Source organism: Scleropages formosus, chromosome 3 (genome assembly GCF_900964775.1).
Source record: "Scleropages formosus chromosome 3, fSclFor1.1, whole genome shotgun sequence".
In the NCBI taxonomy this organism is placed as follows: domain Eukaryota; kingdom Metazoa; phylum Chordata; class Actinopteri; order Osteoglossiformes; family Osteoglossidae; genus Scleropages; species Scleropages formosus.
The window spans coordinates 31,088,498-31,108,546 of record NC_041808.1 but is presented as its reverse complement, the minus strand read 5'-3'; the positions used below and the strand labels follow the sequence as shown (position 1 = coordinate 31,108,546).

General features: G+C 43.2%; 3 protein-coding genes across 3 annotated transcripts; all 3 read left to right on the top strand.

Moving 5' to 3' along the window:
- The first annotated feature begins 457 nt into the window (after positions 1–457).
- LOC108928812 (uncharacterized) lies at positions 458–8,569 on the top strand. Its single transcript, XM_029250404.1, has 5 exons — positions 458–497; positions 2,700–3,162; positions 3,647–4,045; positions 4,342–4,437; positions 4,708–8,569. Exons 2-5 carry the CDS (start codon positions 2,716–2,718, stop codon positions 8,254–8,256), a joined length of 4,491 nt encoding a protein of 1,496 aa, XP_029106237.1. The 5' UTR covers positions 458–497; positions 2,700–2,715; the 3' UTR covers positions 8,257–8,569.
- A 2,678-nt stretch (positions 8,570–11,247) lies between these two features.
- mpst (mercaptopyruvate sulfurtransferase) lies at positions 11,248–13,666 on the top strand. Its single transcript, XM_018742948.2, has 2 exons — positions 11,248–12,148; positions 13,028–13,666. Exons 1-2 carry the CDS (start codon positions 11,560–11,562, stop codon positions 13,324–13,326), a joined length of 888 nt encoding a protein of 295 aa, XP_018598464.2. The 5' UTR covers positions 11,248–11,559; the 3' UTR covers positions 13,327–13,666.
- A 1,834-nt stretch (positions 13,667–15,500) lies between these two features.
- Positions 15,501–19,512, top strand: LOC108928831 (SUMO-conjugating enzyme UBC9-like). Its single transcript, XM_018742992.2, has 8 exons — positions 15,501–15,562; positions 16,701–16,837; positions 17,453–17,541; positions 18,331–18,414; positions 18,504–18,576; positions 18,879–18,988; positions 19,074–19,153; positions 19,247–19,512. Exons 3-8 carry the CDS (start codon positions 17,476–17,478, stop codon positions 19,308–19,310), a joined length of 477 nt encoding a protein of 158 aa, XP_018598508.1. The 5' UTR covers positions 15,501–15,562; positions 16,701–16,837; positions 17,453–17,475; the 3' UTR covers positions 19,311–19,512.
- Positions 19,513–20,049: the final 537 nt, after the last annotated feature.

Here is a 20,049-nt window from a genome sequence, read left to right as displayed (position 1 = left end):
ATCCAGCTATTTTTATTTTACTAAAATGCTAAAAGTGAAGGTACAAAGTTAGTGAACCAACGTGTAATGTAAAATGTTAAAAATGATTTGATCTAAACTGTACCAAAGGATTAGTCACTTTGGTATTATAAAATTTATTATGAATTTTATAAGTAAAAAATTATTGTAATTACATTAAGGAAAAGACGTGACCCCAGTATGATTAAGACTTTTCACGATTAGTCCTCCCATGTGAAAAGTGACAAAACACAGTTAAATGTTTTAAAATAGTGTCCTCAGAAAACATTCCCCAGTCATTCAAATCACAGATTAAGAGGAATTTGTCATGAGTGCATCCATTACAGTAAGCTCCTATGCAGAAAATTGAATTCCATAATTGGAATCACTAGGTACAAATTAAGGCCCATCCGTTTCGCAGTTCTTACTGAGTTTTGCTCTTTCAAAGTATCTTTGCGTTTTCAGCTGTCTGCATATCTCACAGTGCTTACTACACTGGGGTAAGTCTTTTACTTTATATTTTGCAATTTATATCTGGTTTTTATAACTTCTATAACCTTTCATAACCTGTAATACTGCATAAAATGCATATATGCATCCAGAATCTGTTAGTCTCAATGGGAATAATGAGGACATCTTTTTGTATTTTTATTTCTACTGTGTTTTTTCAGGGAAACAAAAAAGGAAAAACAATGGGATATCTGTACAAAAACTGAACTGGGTATATTAAAGTATTATGACATATTTTGGGATCGATTTTTGTTCATTCTAAGGCAAACCATGTTTAACCCAACAATACTCAATTTTTGAACTTGTTCTGATGTGTTGTTTGCGTACCTTTACTGCAGTTGTCCAAAGTTCGATTAGATCTTACAGGGCTCATTTCCTCTCAGTAATGTTATTATAATCCTGGTGATATTAACTCCTTTTTCAACTAATTTTTTGTGTGCAGTGTGGCTTGGTGTTCACACCCTCTTAGTGTGTTCACTGTTTCTGTGAAATTCACACTTGTAATTTACATTTCATTGCAACTGGAGCCTATGTGGATACCAAAGTTTTACATTTCGAAACTTTTCTACGAAAGTAAAAAATTCTTCTGACATATTTAGCTTTTGCGCTTATCTGTTTAGCAGACAATAACTGCTCATCAAGTCTGAATCTTGACGCTTTTTTAATGAATGGCTAATTTTGTCATTACTTTTGAAAGTTTCATGCATTTTATATAAAATTAATACTATTAGTGATCAGAATTGTAGCATGTCAAACCGTTTAATTGATGATGGAGAGAAATTTTAGTTTTAAAATTCGGGTTAGAATTTTCTCTGCTCTGGAAACTCGGTATAGCTATGGTCTCATGCAGTACGTCTTATTATACATGAAGATTTGAAGTTTCAATAAGTATTACACAGTTTATAGGGTAAAAAATACTTATTAATAGGAGTTCAATAGATCCGAATTTTAATAAACAAATTTAAACATCTGTCCAAAATGTAGTAAAAATGTAGGGAGCATTACATTTACATTGCATTGTTGCACACGATATTGCGCTGCATTTCACGCTGCACAAATATTTATAATACATTGCACATCTGTTTATAGATATTTATATATTTCGCTTTTTCGCCATATATACATATAGATTTTATATACTTTTTTATATTTTAATACTTCTTTTTTTTCAAACCGTTATGTCAGAAAGTTGTATAAAGCATTTCACTGCACGTCGTACTGTGTATGGTTGTGTATGTGACAAAATTTGAATTTGAATTTGATTATGTGGAAAAAAGTCTGAAGATGTAGTTATGAAACTTGGTTATACATCACATTCCCATGACAGCCAGCAATACAATAACAAAAAAACAGGGAGGACATTCAGAGTGAGAGCAAGCAGATATGTAATTATGTATTCACAGCTACTGAGTTATTGTTAGAGCCCAAACACTGGCTTTGTGGTACGTTCTACTCTCCAGCTGCCAATTAATCCACAGAGGGGGTTTCTGTGCTGTCAGTGAATCACGTCTCCTTCAGACTGGTAATGAATAAATCAGATTAATTCAAAAATAAAAAATTAGGTGAAAAAGATACCTGTAACATTTTTATACAGTACTTTTATCATACATTCACAATATCTACATGTTCAATTTAAGACAGGTGTGTGTTTATTGTTTAATCCACTGTCAAATGTTAGTGTAATGGTAATGATTATGTACAGTACCCCAGTGTACATAGTCTCTCTGTGTCCTCCCATAGTCCAAATACACTTGTTCCAGGTGAACTGGTAGCTCTAAATTGCCCTTAGAGTATATGTGTGAGTGAGTGCTCTACAATGGGCTGGCATCCCATCCAGGATGTACTCTGCCTCATGTCCGGTGCTTCTAGAACAGGCTCTGGAGTGCCATGTCTCTGTATTAAGACAAGTGGACAATGAAGATGGATGGATAGATAAACGGATGCCATTGTACTGTGCATGTGTTTGGACTGTGGGAGGAAACCAGAGCACCTGTAGGAAACCCAAACCAACAAACTGAGAACATGCAAGCTCCCCACAATCCGAGCTACTACTGAACCTACAGCCATTTGTACAGCCCTTGCACTGTGAGGCACCCATGCTACCCTCTGTGCCAATGTGCTGCTCGGTATTCTTAAGTTATTATCAGTTTCCAATAGCTTGTCATGGTATGGGCTGTTGTTTGTTGTCCTAGATTCTGCATTCACAGAATGGCCCAACTCAACTTCCCTGTTCCGGAGCTGGAAGTCACTCTGAGAGAGGCGCGTCGTGTTTTGCAATTGATCCTGAGCCCTGAACAGTTCCAGCACTATGAAAACATCCTTTCCCAGCAAGCAGAGGTGCTGCAAGAAGCCCACAGCTGCTTGGCATCTGCCGCTTCCGAACGTGAAAACTGGGTGACGGAGCAATTCAAGAGCCGGCTGCTTTCCTGTGCTGACCCCCTTCCCACATCTACAGCCATTCCTGCTGTCCTGCCACCCTCGAAATTCAAGGGGGAAGGTGCACAAGCAAGACGGGCCGCTGCTCTCCTCTGGGCTGTGGCTAAGCTCTACGGTGAGCCATTGCTGATTGAGGCAGATGGGCTAATGGAGCGGACACAGCAGTCAGAGGTGTTTGCAGCCAGTCGCTTACCCGGAAAAACTCAGGATCAAATAAAGGTGAGCGTAATCTTATTGGGGGGGGGGGAGGGTTGGACCAGGTCCTGCTCTCCAGTGGGTCTGGGGTTCGAGTCCCACTTGGGGTGCCTTGCGATGAACTGGCGTCCCGTCCTGGGTGTGTCCCCTCCCCTTCCAGCCTTGCGCCCTGAGTTGCTGGGTTAGGCTCCGGTTCCCCGCGACCCTGTATTGGACAAGCGGTTCAGAAAGTGTGTGTCTGTATGTAATCTTATGGGAATATTATTAGTTAATTGCATATTAACACCTGGGGTACAGTTACTGTCTGGTTGGCTTACTGAGAAATCGACTTCCTGCGTCTCTCCAGTCTTGAGAACCCTGGAGTGGACATTTTTGAAAACATTCCAGGTACTTTCCAGGTTTAGGGTATAACCAACTAAATTCCCCCAAATTCCTCAACTTTTACAGCCCAAGTCACAATGGGATCATCTATTGCACTATATTCTTTAATTACAGTTTTTTCCTATAGGTCTATCCTGACAGCCTTCACGCCATTCTAATCTGCCAGGCAGGCGTGTTTCAGGTGCAAATCCTGGCTCGTACCCGCATTGGGGGGCCCTTCTCCCCCTTGCCTTTCTCCAGTATCTACAGCCAGGTGTTGGAGGTGATGAATCAACCTAAAGCCAACCAGGATCAGGACCCTGCTCCTGTCTGCGGCTTCTCTGCCTTGCCACGTCAAGTCTGGCATGACCTAAGAGAGCAGATCTTAAGCAGAGGGGGAGCTGCGGCAGTGTCACTGAGACTGATGGAGAGTGCCATTCTGGCTCTGGCTCTGGAGGACTTCCAGCCTCCAGCTGACCTGGCACAATCTCTTAACATTGTGAGGCTTGGAGGAGGTGATGGACCCTCCCTACGATACTACGATAAGGTAATGGAGGACCTTGTTACAGAATGTGTGTACCTATCTTGAAAAAAAGTAAAACAGCACTACATTGATGAAGTGGGGATTAATGTCTAGTTAAGTCGTAAAATAATTACGAAACAGATTTTTTTCTTCAGCTCCTGGCTTTTACTGAATGAATAATGGAGTGGCCATTCAGTGAATTCTTTACAATTTAACGCACGTGAATTAATATATGCAAAACACTGCTCGGTAAAACATACAACGATACATGTATTGGGAAGTGTTACATGTTTAATGATGCATGTGTTCTGTTTTAATAGGTGATGAATTTAGTGGTGTTTCAAGACAGCACTGCAGGGATGGTGTTTGAGCACTGTGCTCTAGATGGCATGGTGGCAGGACTGGTGGCTGAGACTGTGTGGCATCTCTCTGAATCAATTGATTTTGACCTGCTTGAATCAGAAACCAAGAACACAAGGTCATCTCAACTTGAAATTGACCAGCCCTTTTCTCCACAGCCCTTCACTTTTCCATTAGAGCCAATGACACTACCAATCGCCCCTCGTCCCCCACTTCAGGTTACACACTCTATCCAAACCTTTGACATTTCCTCTTACCCGGATATTTTCAGCACTCTCCGACGTCATAGGGGCTTGTTTGACGCTTGGGTAAACTTCTCCTTACAGCTTGCCCTTAGGAAGACTCTAGGAGACTCAGCCAACAGTCACATCTTGGTCACACCCACTCACATGCGCCATTACAAACACGGCCGCTGTGATCCCACCTACTCCTGCACCGCACAGTCTCGCCTGCTGGTGGAGGCCCTAATGTCACGTCAGGGGACACGCAACGCTCCAGAAAACACCAAAGATCTTTTTCGACTCTTCCACCAAGCTTTCCAGGAGCACAAACATCTAATAAAAAACACCAAAAGTGGCCAAGGTGTAGGCCCTCATTTAGCTGCCCTGCGCTGGGCCATGTCTCAAGACAACCCCCTCAGGAAGTTTATGGATCCTTTCAGTTGTCCCTCTGTCTACCTCACAGGCAAAGATTTGATGGAAGGGGTGGAATGTGCAGTAGGAAATGTGTATGCCTGTGACCAGCTGGCTGTGACCTACCTTGGAAAGCGAGATCTTGTTCGTCTGGTGCTTAATGGAAAGGGTAGCTTTGCTGAAAGCTTAGGCCAACTTCAGGAGAATCTGAAAGGAACCCTCAAGCTGGTGATGCTCCTAGCCCTGAAATATGCCATTGCAGGAGAAATGGGAGCCACAGAATGCTGGCTGGGGGAGGGGGAAGTTAAAGTGGGCACGATGTCAAGTGAACAAAGTGGAAGCCAAAAAGATTTAAACAAGAATAAGACTTCCTATGACTTGACTGCAAATATGAAATCAGATTTCACTCTGGTGATCCACGGTGGAGCCGGGAAGGAGATGATGTTGAATCAGAAGGTTATAGACGTGATTGAATTCTCACTGCAGTCAGCCCTATTGTTAGGGAAACAAGAGTTAGCAGGTGGAGGAAGCAGTCTTGACACAGTCCAGAGGTGTGTGACTGCACTTGAAGACTGCTTCTTGTTCAATGCTGGCAAGGGCTCAGTGTTTAACAGGGAAGGGAAACTTGAAATGGAGGCAACTATAGTTGATGGAAGTGGAATGAATTCAGGATCAGTGGCTTGTGTGCAGACAGTGAAAAACCCAATAAAGGCGGCCAGGCAGGTCATGAAGAATAGTCGACATGCGCTGCTGGTTGGAGATGGAGCAGAGCAATTTTTAGACAGCCTTGAAGAGAAGGAGAAGCCGGTGGATTTGGAGTATTTCCACACCGATTTACGATATAAGGAACTGGAGATGAAGCGTAAAGCCAGCAAAGATTCCAGTAACAATCATCCACAAACAGTAGGAGCTGTCGCACTGGATCGCTGCAGAAGATTAGCTGCTGCAACATCGAGCGGGGGATTAGTGGGCAAGTGGAAGGGAAGAGTGGGGGACACTAGTGTGATGGGCGCTGGGATATTTTCTGATACGAAGCTGGCGGTAACATGCTCCGGTGATGGGGATGTGTTTCTGAAACATACGGTTGCGCATAAAGTAGCAAGTCTCTACCACCACAAAGGCTACAGTCTCCGTGAGGCCTGCCGGGAGGTAATCTCTGAGCACCTGGAGGGCTGTTGTGCAGGAATTATTGCTGTTGATGTCAGTGGTGAAGTTGCAATTGAAACTAATGCAGGTACAATGTTTGTTGGGTCTGTAATTGATGGCATTATACATGCTGAAGTCTTGAGGCCCACTGAGACTTATTCTAACGTGATCTGGGAAACAGATGAACTTGTGGCCTACTTACACTCTGCACCTTGGACCCCAGGGGCAACTGTACTAACTCTGAAGAACCCGAATAGACCTTGCAGTGTCTTTCACTTACAGGAACATGATTACCTAGTTCTGCTGCTGGGAGCAAAGGCAGTTGCACATCTTCTCTGTGAAAAACTAGGTGTGCAGCGCTGCGCTCTGGTGTTCAAGCCACGTCCAGGCCAGCCAGCTCACATCCGTGTGCTTCCGTTGCATGGACTGGAACCTAACTGGACACCCCAGCATGCTGAAGAAGAGGACTTTCAGCCTTATGACCCTGGTTACTGTAGCTCTAAGAGTGGACCACGCTGGGAGGATGTGGAGTTGAAGAAGCTTCAACACAGAATTCGATCTCACCTCCCTAATCCTGATTCCCCCTTCAGCTACCATTTTCTTGGAGATCCGTCTCACGATAACCTGTTTTCTCGCATCGTGCGTGGGGAGGAACACCAGTGGCGGGTGTGGGAAAACGGTGACCACGTGGCCTTCCTCACACCATATCCTAATACACCAGGTCTCACTGTTCTTGTCCCTCGTCAGCCACTTTCTAGCGACATCTTTCGTCTGGATGAGGATGACTACAAGGCACTAGTCCTAGCCTCCCGTGAAGTCGCTCAACTGCTTGAACGAGGGATGGGTGCCCATGGCGTGGCATTAATATTTGAAGGCTATGAAGTTGACTATGCCCATGCAAAACTGATTCCACTGCTTCTTCCGCCTGGCAACTCTCCTTTAACCACACCACCAGTTCACCAGTTTTGCCAAATCTATCAGGGATACGTGACATCTGCTGATGGGCCCCCAGCAAGTGTCGAGAATCTAAAAGAGATCCGCACAAAAATCACACAGTGCAAACCACCACAATCGTGGGAAGACCCTCAAAAACATGCTGCTCTGGCAATAAACAGCCAGTGGTACCGAAACCTTTTTAAGATCCAGAATACTCTCTTCCATGCTACTGTGGAGTTTTTTCATACAATCTGCAGGTATGCGTATGCACTCACCCCCCTTACCACCGATACCATTTCCTCACCAATGGGCCTTGGGTCTGACTCTGAGCCGGTTTGCGTGAACGTGCTAGGGCAAGATGTATACTTAGCGGACTCTATGCAGTTTGTCCTGGAGTATTTCCTGCGTTTTCAGGAAGGATTGCCAGGTGCTTATTATGTGTCTCCCAGTTTCCGGGGGGAAGATCCTGACGCTACACACCTGAACCAGTTCTACCATGTAGAGTGTGAGCTTCTGGGTAGCATGGACACTGCCATGCAAGTAGCAGAAAACTATCTGGTGCACCTTACACGTGCAATGCTAAAAAAGCACTCTGACATCATCCTAAGGTCTGCCGGGACTGTTTTGCATGCTCGCGACCTGTTGGAGAAGTTAGATGGGCAGAAGCCTCTACCAAGGGTCACACTGGAACAAGCTCTGTCAATTATGCCTTCTGAGGACTGTATGGAATGGGTGCAAGATGGGGAACCCCAGTTTGGCAGGAATTTAACCCGTAAAGGGGAGCAAGTCCTGATCGAGATGTATGGAGGAGCCGTTTGGCTGACAGACATGGACCACCTGGGGGTCCCATTTTATCAAGCATATGTAGAGGGTTCAGGGAGGTGCAAAGCCAAAGCAGCAGACCTCCTCTTGGGATTGGGGGAAACCATTGGCCTGGGGGAACGGCATTCCACCCCTGGCATGGTACAAGAGGCCCTGAGGCACCATGCTGTGCCAGAGGACTCCTACAGGTGGTACATTAATATGCGCCAAGCCAAACCATTGCTCACCAGTGGCTGGGGAATGGGCACCGAGCGGTACTTGTGTTGGCTGCTCAAGCATAACGATGTGAGAGACATGCACATTATACCACGCATGAAGGCAAAAAAGTATATGCCATAAAAAACTAAATACCCCGTTCTCCAGAACTTAAACATCCATTTCAACCAATTAACGGTTGAGTCTGTCACCTTTTCCAAGTACAAATGTTCACTAAAAACATCTTGATGTTTTATTAGTACGCCAAGTGCCTATAAATTTTTACTCATAAGTATGTACCAGCTAATAGCTAGCTTTCTGCTATTTTTAAGAAGTATTTCCCTTAAGATTTTACAGTGTTAGGCAGAACACCTATGAATGAATTGTATACAGCAACAAACTTGTTACCAAAACTCAACAAAAATGTTTTTATTCCTTTATGTTTTTCAAGTATATGCCAGCGTATCCTAAAAATCATTTGTCAGCATTATTCATTGATTATTCATTAAAATCGTGCATTATTCATTGAATGTTGTGTATGCTTCCATTGCCTTCTATTTATTGGGTTACTTATATATCGTAAAACTTACTATTTCAAGAAAATGACAATTTTTCCTGTGCAAAATCTTTCGGTATGCATGAAAGTGAATAATTAGATCAACAGAAGAGCTTCAGATTGCAACCTGGGGATATTATGATTTAACTACACAATTTTCTTCTAATAAATATTATAAAGAGTCTTAATAAAGTATTCTCTATACATTGAGTTTAGTTAAGGTAACCATTCTGGAAAATTATAAAAATTGTTGTCAAAGCAATCCTAAATAAGTTCATCCACCTTTTCATATAGTACTGGTCATGCATTCAGCAGGTGCTCACAATGTTAGCACCTGAAAGCATGAAATATAAAGACAACATCTGGAGTGGTAATACAAATCCCATTTCAAAAACAGAACATTTACATTTATTCATTTAGCAGATGCTTTTCTCCAAAGCAACTTCCAATGAAGTCTATGTAGTGTTATCAGCCCACACACCTTATTCACCAAGGTGACTTATACTGCTAGATACACCACTTACAAGGGGTCACTCATCCATACATCAGTGGAACACACTCTCTCTGTCACTCACACGCTATGGGTGAACCCGAACAGCATGTCTTTGGACTGTGGGAGGAAACCAGAGCACCTGGAGAAAACCCACACAGACACAGGAAGAGCATGCAAACCCCACACAGACTGAGAGGGGAATCGAACCCATGCTCTCTTGGACCATCCAGGCGCTGTGAGACAGCAGTGCTACTCGCTGTGCCCCCATGCCAGCCCATTTCCCTTTTCTCATTTCCTGTTAAATTAAAGGTCTGATCTCATTCAAAACAATCCTTAAATTGTTTTATTACCTTGTTCCTTTACCATAGCTTTTAATGCTAGAAAATTTATGCCAGAAGTTATACAGCTATATGTTTTGCTGCCAACATGAAGTCACCGTGAATGAGTAACTTCGAGATTAAAGTTTGTCCTTAACCATTGTGTTACCTCTATGCATCTTCATATAGCCAACAATTACAGAGGCCGAAGAATGGGATTTACATCTAGTGCAATACCAGAAAAACACAAACCCTGATTGTTAACTTAAAATGTACAATCTTCCCTCCAAACATATCAAATACACCAATATCAAGCCAACAAATCCATCTGGTGTACTCATGTTTGAAACTGATGCAAATCCCTCACTGGCTCTTGTCGAAAAAAAAGACACTGAAAAAGCCAGTCATCAGGTCTATGATCTTCATCCAGTTATCTAATTTTAAACTAAGACACAAGGCCAGAACAGGGCGGGCATTGTATAACTAATCCCTCGTGACTTATCAATATGCTGACATGGGTACGGTGCGCGTGACATCTAGCTGCTTAAAAAAAAAAAAAAAAAGAAGTCCAGCATACTATTTTAAACAAGCAAGAATGTCACACTAATTTGGGCCATGTAAAACCCTTACCTTAAACTGAAAGCATTAGGAGACCTTCCTAACCCTATCACTCTAGAGAAATCATTATGAATATTAAGATAATATTAAGGGTGGCACGGTGGCACAGTGAGTAGCGCTGCTGTCTCACAGCGCCTGGGTGTTGTGAGAGGACATGGGTTTGATCCCCTGCTCAGTCTGTGTGGAGTTTGCATATTCTCCCTGTGTCTGGGTGGGTTTCCTTGGGGTGCTCTGGTTTCCTCCCACAGTCCTAAGACATGCTGTTCAGGTTCACCCATAGTGTGTGAGTGACAGAGAGAGTGTGTTCTACTGATGTATGGATGAGTTACCCATTATAAGCAGTGTATCTAGCAGTGTAAGTCACCACACTGAATAAGGTGTATGGGCTGGTAACACTACACAAAGTTCATTGGAAGTTGCTTTAGAGAAAAGCATCTGCTAAATAAATAAATGTAAGATGGGGGTATACAGTGACATAATAACTCATGTAAACAGGGGGTATTAACAATAACACTGAATGGGGGCTATATTAGTCTTATTTGACCATTGTGGGGACACAACCCATTCACAAGCCTCCAGCTCACAGCAAACCTCTATAACTTTTATGAGTCAAGCCACCTGTTCATTAAAGTCTCTCACACAACAAGCAGAAAAATGAATTCAAGCGACTTTCATTACATTAGAACATACACATTTACATCTGAATACAAAAAAGAGCCTTAGTTTTTCCCCAAGCAAACAGCCTCATCGGAGTTCATCATGTGTTGTCGCTGGATTGGAATTATAAAATGTGCAATAACACGAAGCGCCACATTCATTTGTGTCAGTTAGACACTTCTCTGACCCAAGTGTATGTACAAGAAAGTTATATAAATGTTTATATATAAACAGCTTATACCAGTTTGAACTGAGAAAGACTGTTACCAGGAAATAAACCTGTAGCCTAGGCCAACGTCGTATTGAATGTGCTGCCGTAAAATATGGTAAAGACTGCACGAAAAATTACATTTCCTCTGTAGTACCAGATAAGCGTGAAAAAATATGACGTACTTTTACTATGTTGTTTATATTTTAAGTGAGCCATTAAATAATAAAAACGAGACACTCCTCTACTTAATGTTTCCGGCTGAAGGACAGTTTTCAACTTGTGAACTTGTGCTACCGTGCAAGCTGTGACGCTACGTTAATTTAAAAGAAATTGATTAAATCAACTACACGTCATTTATAAATAACAAAAGACGCAGGAGAAACAATAAAATAGTTTGGCAGTCTTAGTTTACAGCACAACGCGCGAGTAAAACAGCAGTAAAACGGAGCGGTGCGAAAAAGGAGCGTCGCAGAGCGCGGCAATACGGTAGAGGCCTTTGAACCGGCAGCAGGGCGGTCGGCGCGCGCCCCACTTCTCGCGCTTCGCGCACGCCGGTCCCTATCTCGCGCTCTGCGACTCGTTGGACAGCCCGGACATGTCGTCGAACGCGCTGGTTCTGGTAGGGGCGCGCTGGCTGGCCGACGCTCTCAAGAGCCAGAAGCTGGGAGCAGCGCTCCGCATTCTCGACGCGTCGTGGTACCTGCCCAAAATGCAGCGGAACGCGAGGCTCGAGTTCCGCGAGCGACACATCCCGGGGGCCTCCTACTTCGACATCGACCACTGCAGCGACAGGACGTCCCCGTTCGACCACATGCTGCCCACCGAGCACGAGTTCGCGGAGTACGTGGGCCAGCTGGGCATCGCCAACGACACGCACGTGGTGGTTTACGACGCGAGCGACTTGGGCTCCTTCTCGGCGCCGCGGGTCTGGTGGATGTTCCGCGTGTTCGGACACGGCGCGGTGTCCGTGCTGGACGGCGGCCTCAGGCACTGGATCCGGGAGGGACACCCGGTCACGGCGGAGCCGTCGAAGCCCGAGGCCGCGGTGTTCAGCGCGCGTCTCAACCGCTCCTGGGTGAAGACGTACGAGGACGTGCTGGACAACCTGGAGACGAAAGCGTTACAGGTGGTGGACGCCAGGACGCCGGGGAGGTTCAGAGGAGTGGAGCCAGAGCCGAGAGACAGTACGTGGCCCGGCCGTGCGTTGCGTGCCGTGCGTGCGAAGCATTAAGAGAGTCAGTGAGGAGACCGCAGGAAACAATGTAAATGTTTACTGTAGCGTCCTTACAAAGTGCTTTCTGAGGGAATATAATTGCGCACGTACGTAGCGCGAGCAGTGCAGCCTGCAGCCAGCCATCAGTCATCAATAACCACTTGGGTCCCGGTGGTCCGGAGCCTATCCCGCACCCTGGGTGGGTGGGACGCCACTCCACCTCAGTTCGATCACGCGGACAGCGAAGTCAGTGAACGTTGTCAAATGCAAAGTGCAGTGCAGATGTTAAGAGCGAGCAGGTTGAGTTGGATCCCATTTGCGCACATGTGTTAAAATGCGCCTTTTTTTGATCGTCACTCAAGTGTGGAGGAAAGAAAATAGGGAATCAAAGCCAGTTGCTGCTACACACTTAGGAGGAAGTGGTTAAAAGGAACTTTTGGAGTTGTAACATGGTCCCTGTGTGGTCGTCACGTGTTGGGGGAGGGGCTTGTGGACAAATAGAGTTAAAACACGTGGCTGACAGCCACATGAACAAGTAGATAGTTGGCAATCTTGTCCCTGCTGCTCTCTGTTCTAGAGCTTTGCTCAAAGCGTGTCAAAGAGCAGTAGGTGGACATACTGTTGAGTCCACATTTGAACTGAGCTGGCGAAAAGAGTATGCTGGGGGGGTAAACGATTTCACAGCTTGTAGCTGGAGACTTCACAGTGATGAGTGTTGGGGAAAGTGTCCCTCTGCCTTCAGGACCAAATATTTCAAGCTTAAAGTAAGCCGCTACATGTGTCCTCCTCCGTCTTCTGGGCAGTGGAAGTGTGTTCGTGCTCTGTAACTCTTTTTCTCCGTTCCTGACAGATACTGAGCCTGGCCACATCCCCAACTCCATCAACATGCCATTCCCCTCCTTCCTGGATGCTTCTGGGCTCGAGAAGCCACCCGAGGAGCTGGAAAAGATGTTCCGGGACGCTGGAGTTGACCTGTCGAAGTCTGTCTGCGCGTCCTGCGGCTCGGGGGTCACGGCCTGCCACGTCGCCCTGGCTGCCCACCTGTGCGGCTATCCGGGCGTTTCCTTGTACGATGGCTCCTGGTCCGAGTGGTACGCCAGGGCTGCTCCCGAGCACATCATCTCAGAGGGCAGAGGGAAGCACGTGTAACTGATCGCTGGCGCTCCAGGTTGCGCCGTCACGTGTTTGTTCTTCACGTGGGCCTGAAGTGGGTTGGTGACTAAGGAGAAGGAGTTAGGTCTGTGTAGATGACTATCGTTCTCAAAGGAGGAATGTTAACTATTTTGATTACATTTATCGATGCTGTAGATGACAATTAATTGATATGCTGTGTAAATAAAGAAGCGCTATAATGCATTAGATATTGAGCACAATGGTGTAAAATGTTTGACTGGAGGGATGCGAAGGAAAAGGTTTCATCCGGCTGTGTACCTGTATGTAAATCAAAACCGTGCTGTGGTCTTGAACGGAAAACATCAATTTTTTTTTTTTTTTTTTTTTCCATGAGCTCGTAATAGAACTTGGGTTTTGTGGAGTTTAGCGCAGCAGAAGAGGGAAGAGATCTTCACCATTCGTAGGCCATGGATCCCATAAGAATGTGACGAAAGCTAAGGACGGACCCCTCCTAGGGATAAACCATAAATGCTGGAGAAAATACTGCTCTCGGTTTAGTGCAATGAAACTTAATAACCTTTGCATGGAATTATACAGTAGGTACTAATACTATAGTAGCATTTTAATTTTTTTTCTGGCTTTCCAGTATAATTTTCAAAGCAAATAAGTGCCTCGTGGGCCACCTGCAGTCACATTTACAGGCTCCCAAGGGCTCCATGGAGACCAGGTTAAGAACTCCGGTTCAACAGGTTGAAACCAAGTGCGAACAGTGTTTGCTTTTAAAAGGATGTGACGGTGTACTTGGAGGAAAGTTAAGATCTTATTCGGATAAAGAAATGGCTTAGACGATTCCTTTCCAAAGATTTAAATTTTTTTAATTAAAGTTGAACGGTATCTGGCAATTTAGCTAGAAATCTCTGTTTTATAATGCAACGATTTGGAAGTTGAGTATAATGTTTATTGTAAATAACATGTAAACACTCACTCTTGTGTGACATTGAGGTGAAACTTAGATAAACTGTTACTTTTCAGCTGTTCTTTTCTCACGAATAATTCAGTATTAAACACTAAATGCTGGGGAAATGTGTGGTGGTGGTCTTAATGTTGGTGTCAGCGCTATCATGGTGTGGTTATTCGTGGTTCTGCTTAATCGTGTCATTACGGGCACGCAAAAACAGCGGCGTAATGTCAGGTGTTGCGTGCTATTAATGAGCCGAACGACACTTCACCAGGAAACGGGACGATCGGTACATGTTGAGATGAGCCGTGTGTCCGATGGCATTTTGCAAGAGCGGTGAATGTGATCGAGGTCTCCGAGGGAGAAGAACCACACGCTGCAGAAGATGCTGGAAAGGGTGAGTACCTTCTCTGACACAGGCGAAAGTCCCAGTTGTGGTGAATGGGGGTGGGCTTCACCCGGGGTTAACTGCTGAGCCGTGTCCTGAATGTTGAGCTCATGAGTAGCTCCTTAAAACTTTATCCAAATATTGACAAATACCTAACACTCAGCTACTGTTATAAATAGCTGAACATTGACTTATGTCTTTTTTTCCATCTAGAATGCCCAGCAGAGGTGGGGAGCCACTGATGCTTGGATCATCAAGTTTTTTGTGTTTCCTTTGCCTTTTGGTTCAAAGGTTTTTCCTTTGCTCCATGCCTTACCTACAGCTTTAGTAATTTAATGTACAGGCAACTGGCTATTTGCGTTATTCCTTTGTTCAGTGCTCTGTGTCACTGTGAGAAGAGTGCCCAATAAAATCATCATTTTATTTAAAACTTTAATTTTGTTTAAATGGATGGCAAGGTGGCACAGCGAGTAGCATTGACGTCTCACAGCGCCTGGGTGGTGCGAGAGGACGTGGGTTTGATCCCCGTACAGTCTGGGTGCTCTGGTTTCCTCACGCAGTCCAAAGACAAGCTGTTCCGGTTCCCCATAGTGTGCGAGTGACACAGAGAGAGTGCGTTCCACTGATGTAAGTAGTGTACCTAGCAGCGCAAGTCACCTTGGTGAATAAGGTGTGTGGGCTGGTAACACTACGTAGACTTCGTTGGAAGTCGCTTTGGAGAAATTTGTCTGCTAAATAAATGTAACTTGAATGGAAGTGAATGTAAAATACAGCATCACTCTACACTAAGGATGAACTCGTTTGCCACTAGATGGCGCTAAATCTTCTTTAGGTGTACGGCCACTATTAGCGTTTCCGCATTTGACAGAGATCCGTCAGCCACTGAATGAATTCCATATACCCACTGAGGAGATTATGCCGATAAAGTAAGTGATAGTGAAGCAAATATATATGTTAATGCTTCAGTTGCTATTAGACCGAATGCACAAATATAATTAGACTGTGGAAAACACACTTCAGGTACCATAACCGAGTACCTCACGTAAAAAAAAAAAAAAAAAAAAAGTAGAACGACGTCGTATCTCGAGACAGCACGTCTTTCTGCGTTGTTGCGTCATTAAGACACGCCCATTTTATGTCCTTCGGACTGTTCCAGAACACCTTTACGTTATTCTCGCTCAATGAATAATGAACGATTATATAGTTTGTTTACTATTACAAATAACTGTTGTAGCAATGACATGTTACCCTGTAAATACACTATTAAAACAATTACAGAGCTCGAATTAAAATTGCTGACCAACAATTTTTAAAACCGGACCAATCCGGTTTCAGTGTTTATAGTAGTCTAATTAGAAGCCAGACGGGTGGTATTTTGTATTGTAAAAGTATTAATTCGCAGTAATATTTTGTGTAATTTAATACAGTTTGTAGTAGTAAAACCTAAAGTTTATCACATACGGAACAATATTGTTTAACTTGAGTTTAAATTGAGCGCCAAGGTTATCACGTATATGTCCCTTTTTTGCCGCCATATTGAGAGTGGCAAAACTACAAGTTTCAGTGGTCGATTTTTAGGAGTAACGGTATAAATCTACCAATATTGGGCAAACACGGTCCACATAAGATTTTAGTTGTAATATAGAATTTTAAAATGGAATAGAGATCTATTTAAAAATATTTCCTGAAAAAGATCTACACCCAAAATTTTAGCAATGTTTAACTTAAGACTATTGCTGTGCACTTTGTGGAATGTAAAAAATTTAAACGCTGAGGAATTAATATAAGTTTTTAGCTAGAAGGAATTCATTTACCGATTACTTAGTATAACATTTTTCATTCCTGTAGTAATAAAAACGTTACATTTTGATTTTACATGACAACTAGGCTGCGCCATACAAAGTTATCATACAACATGTCACGAAACAACGGTGCGTTCAAGCATTTCGCGTTTTCCAAAGTCCACTACAATGATGGAGGAAAAGAAAGTACGTGCGGAGTGCCCGCAATACTGCCTGAAGGTCCTTATTTGACAACAAACTGACAGCGGCATTGTGTTTACAGTGGAGGGAGACACGTTCTCGCAGTACCGGCTGATAGACGAGGGAGACGCGCTCAAAGTACTGCATAATTGCCCGACAAATCAGGCCATAACAACGATAATAATTATATATGTAGCATCGAGGCAACTGAGCTTGCAGGTAAGTGAAGCTGAACTGTTACTGTAAATTTAAATTATATTTTAAATATACAATTTTAATAATGTACGCCCACGTACGACACGTTTTACTCGGTGTCTCTAATGGTATTAAATTAATGTAAATATCTTTTTTTTATTATATTGATAAATCTAAGTCGGCAATTTCCTAGTGACAAGTTTTGATCAGTTTGACAGCATTTACGCCGCAAGATCATGAATTACTCGAAGTAATTTAAACTTGTTAAAAAGGTCTTATAAAAGACACAAAATGTAAAACAGATGTAACTAAAGTCTTTTTTTTTTCCAGAATGTTTTGGTGTGTGTGGTGATCAAATAAATTCAAGGATTAAATATTATATTTATATTATATTATATTATGTTATAGATTATAATTCAGTAATTTAAAATGGATAACATTGTATCAGTGGTTGTGAACAACTATGCAAGTAAATTCACTTGATTCTACATTTGTGTGCATTTTTAGAAATGAAGGAAAAAAAACAAAAAGATGTGTGAATCCATCATTCCATGTGTGGCACCAGAGAGGCTGTTTTTTTGGAGAGTTGTGGTTGAGGTCCATTGCGATGCAGCGATGCAGCTGTGTGTTTCTCTACAGGAGGACACTGTCGATGAATAACCATGTCAGGAATTGCACTCAGCAGACTGTCCCAGGAGCGCAAAGCATGGCGAAAGGACCACCCTTTCGTGAGTAATGAAACGCACCTTTTCAGTGTAGCAGAGGGTGCGAACCTTTCAATGCAGGCTTTTGGCTTCAGATCAGCGTGGGGATACAGTTGTGCTTATTTGTTCTCTATAAAGACAAAACTTGCTGAAAGGATCATGCCTTTAAGCTATCGTGGAATGCGCCCTAGCGTCAGGGCCAACGTTTTGATTCGAGTCCAAGTCTTGCGTTTACCTGGACTGCACCTCTCATTATTATTTTCCCCTTTTGCTGAAAAACCACTTTTTGTTGTTGTGCAGGAGACTTCTGCATTGCTAATTTAATCTTTTGCTTCATATTTTTTTTTCCTATGACTCTGTGAGTATTTATTCAATACAACTAATAATATTAATATTGGATTTGTCATTTTTACGAGTACCTCCGTTTACATTCACGTGTATTTGTTTAGCAGACGCTTTTCTCCAAAGCGACGTGCATCTCGTAGAAAATAAACGTGTGCTTTACATTAGCGGAAAGAGAGTCTTAGATCCAGACGTGTGATTCTGAAGTACGGTTAGTTTGTTACTTTCCACCATATGAACTACATTTACATCTATTTATTTAGCAGATGCTTTTGTCCAATACGACTTCCAATGAACTCTATGTAGTGTTATGAGCCCACACACCTCATTCGCCAAGGTGACTTACACTGCTAGATACATGACTTACGAGGGGTTACTCATCCATGGATCAGTGGAACACGCTCTCTCTGTGTACTAATAACTAATGGACATCACGTGAATATTTGTCACTTGTCACACTTGTCATCCAAGGGCTTTGTTGCTGTCCCAACCAAGAACCTGGATGGTACACTGAACCTCATGAACTGGGAATGCTCCATTCCAGGGAAGAAGGGGGTGAGCAAAACTGTCGACTGTCTAAAAACCCAGCCTGATGTCCCACACGGTGGACTGACTGGACCTCATTGTGCCACTGATTTCCGCAGACACTCTGGGAAGGGGGTCAGTACAAGCTCAGAATGCTCTTCAAAGATGACTACCCCTCTTCACCCCCGAAATGTGAGTACGGCCTCACTGTAGGAAGACGTGGAATGCGTTTCACGTGACTGGCTCTCTAATATTCTAGAATGCTCTGTTGTAGTCTGTGGCTAAAATCTGTGAAAGGCATGTAAGGTGGATATGGAAATTTTATTGTCACATGGAGGTTACTAATTAGGGTCTTTTATTGAACGTTTCTGTTCTATACTTGTACTCATTTTCATTTTGTCATCATGGAGCACAGCAACGTTTTGGGAAAGGGATGCAATGTTTATGTCACAGAGTGCATGGTAAATAGAATTTGCTGGCGACTATCTCTTCAGGCAAGTTTGAGCCTCCCATATTTCACCCGAATGTCTACCCATCTGGCACTGTATGCCTGTCCATTCTGGAGGAGGACAAGGACTGGAGACCAGCTATCACTATCAAACAGGTCAGACACAGCACAGCGGGTCTCGGGTTTGGGATAGAATCATGATTATGTTGAATCACACTTCATGACACGGTCTACATTGTAGGTCTTGTTAGGTATCCAGGAGCTTCTCAATGAACCTAACATCCAAGACCCTGCTCAGGCTGAGGCCTACACAATATACTGGTGAGTGAGTGGGAGCAGGGACGTGGAGACGCGGCACCGAGAGCTCTGTCTTGCCCTGTTGCTTGCTTACTGACTTTTTTTCTCTTTTTTCAGTCAGAACAGAGTGGACTACGAGAAGAGGGTGAGGGCACAGGCCAAAAAATTTGCCCCAACCTAAAGCTGAATGTCAAAGTCAACTGAAGTACTGAAGAGCACTTGGGTCCCAGGGATGTGGGGATGGAAGGAGTGGAAGAAAACCAAAGGAGGGGTGATATGTTAACAGGGAAACCTTTGGGCATGTGTATATATATATATAAATATGAAAAAAATATATGCCATTTTTATTATTTTAGCAAGTATTTTGTTCATAAGAAAATGTAAGTGGAAAAATAAATAAAAACCTATAAGAAAAGGTCATATTCGTTTGTTGTATGTGACTTAAAATGTATTAGGTGCGTCGGCTGAATTCGTCGAAGGCCGTCCGTATTGTGCCTTAAAGTTCTTGCTTTTTTCGCCAGTTTAGCTGTACAAAATATTTAGTCAGCATTTCCACCATCACTTAGCATTTATATGTTAGCACATGATCAATACACATTGCATATTAGTGCTAAAATACTTGCATAGCATTATTGTATTTTTAAAAAAAATGACTCCCAGAAAGTGTGAATTTTTCCCTTACCTTTCAAAAAGCGTGAATGTAGGATTTTGGTAATAATGAATAAAGTGTCCTGGTGACTGAGTCTTCACACTTGCCTGTTACATTCAGTAAACTATAAGATAACATCCCAAGCATAATTAAACATTTTAAATTTCAGTACCAACATTACACTGACAAAAGGGATAAGTATTTGAAGACTTAAATTTACAGTGGAGACAAAAGGGAAGTGACATGAATCTCAATCAACTTTTAATATGGT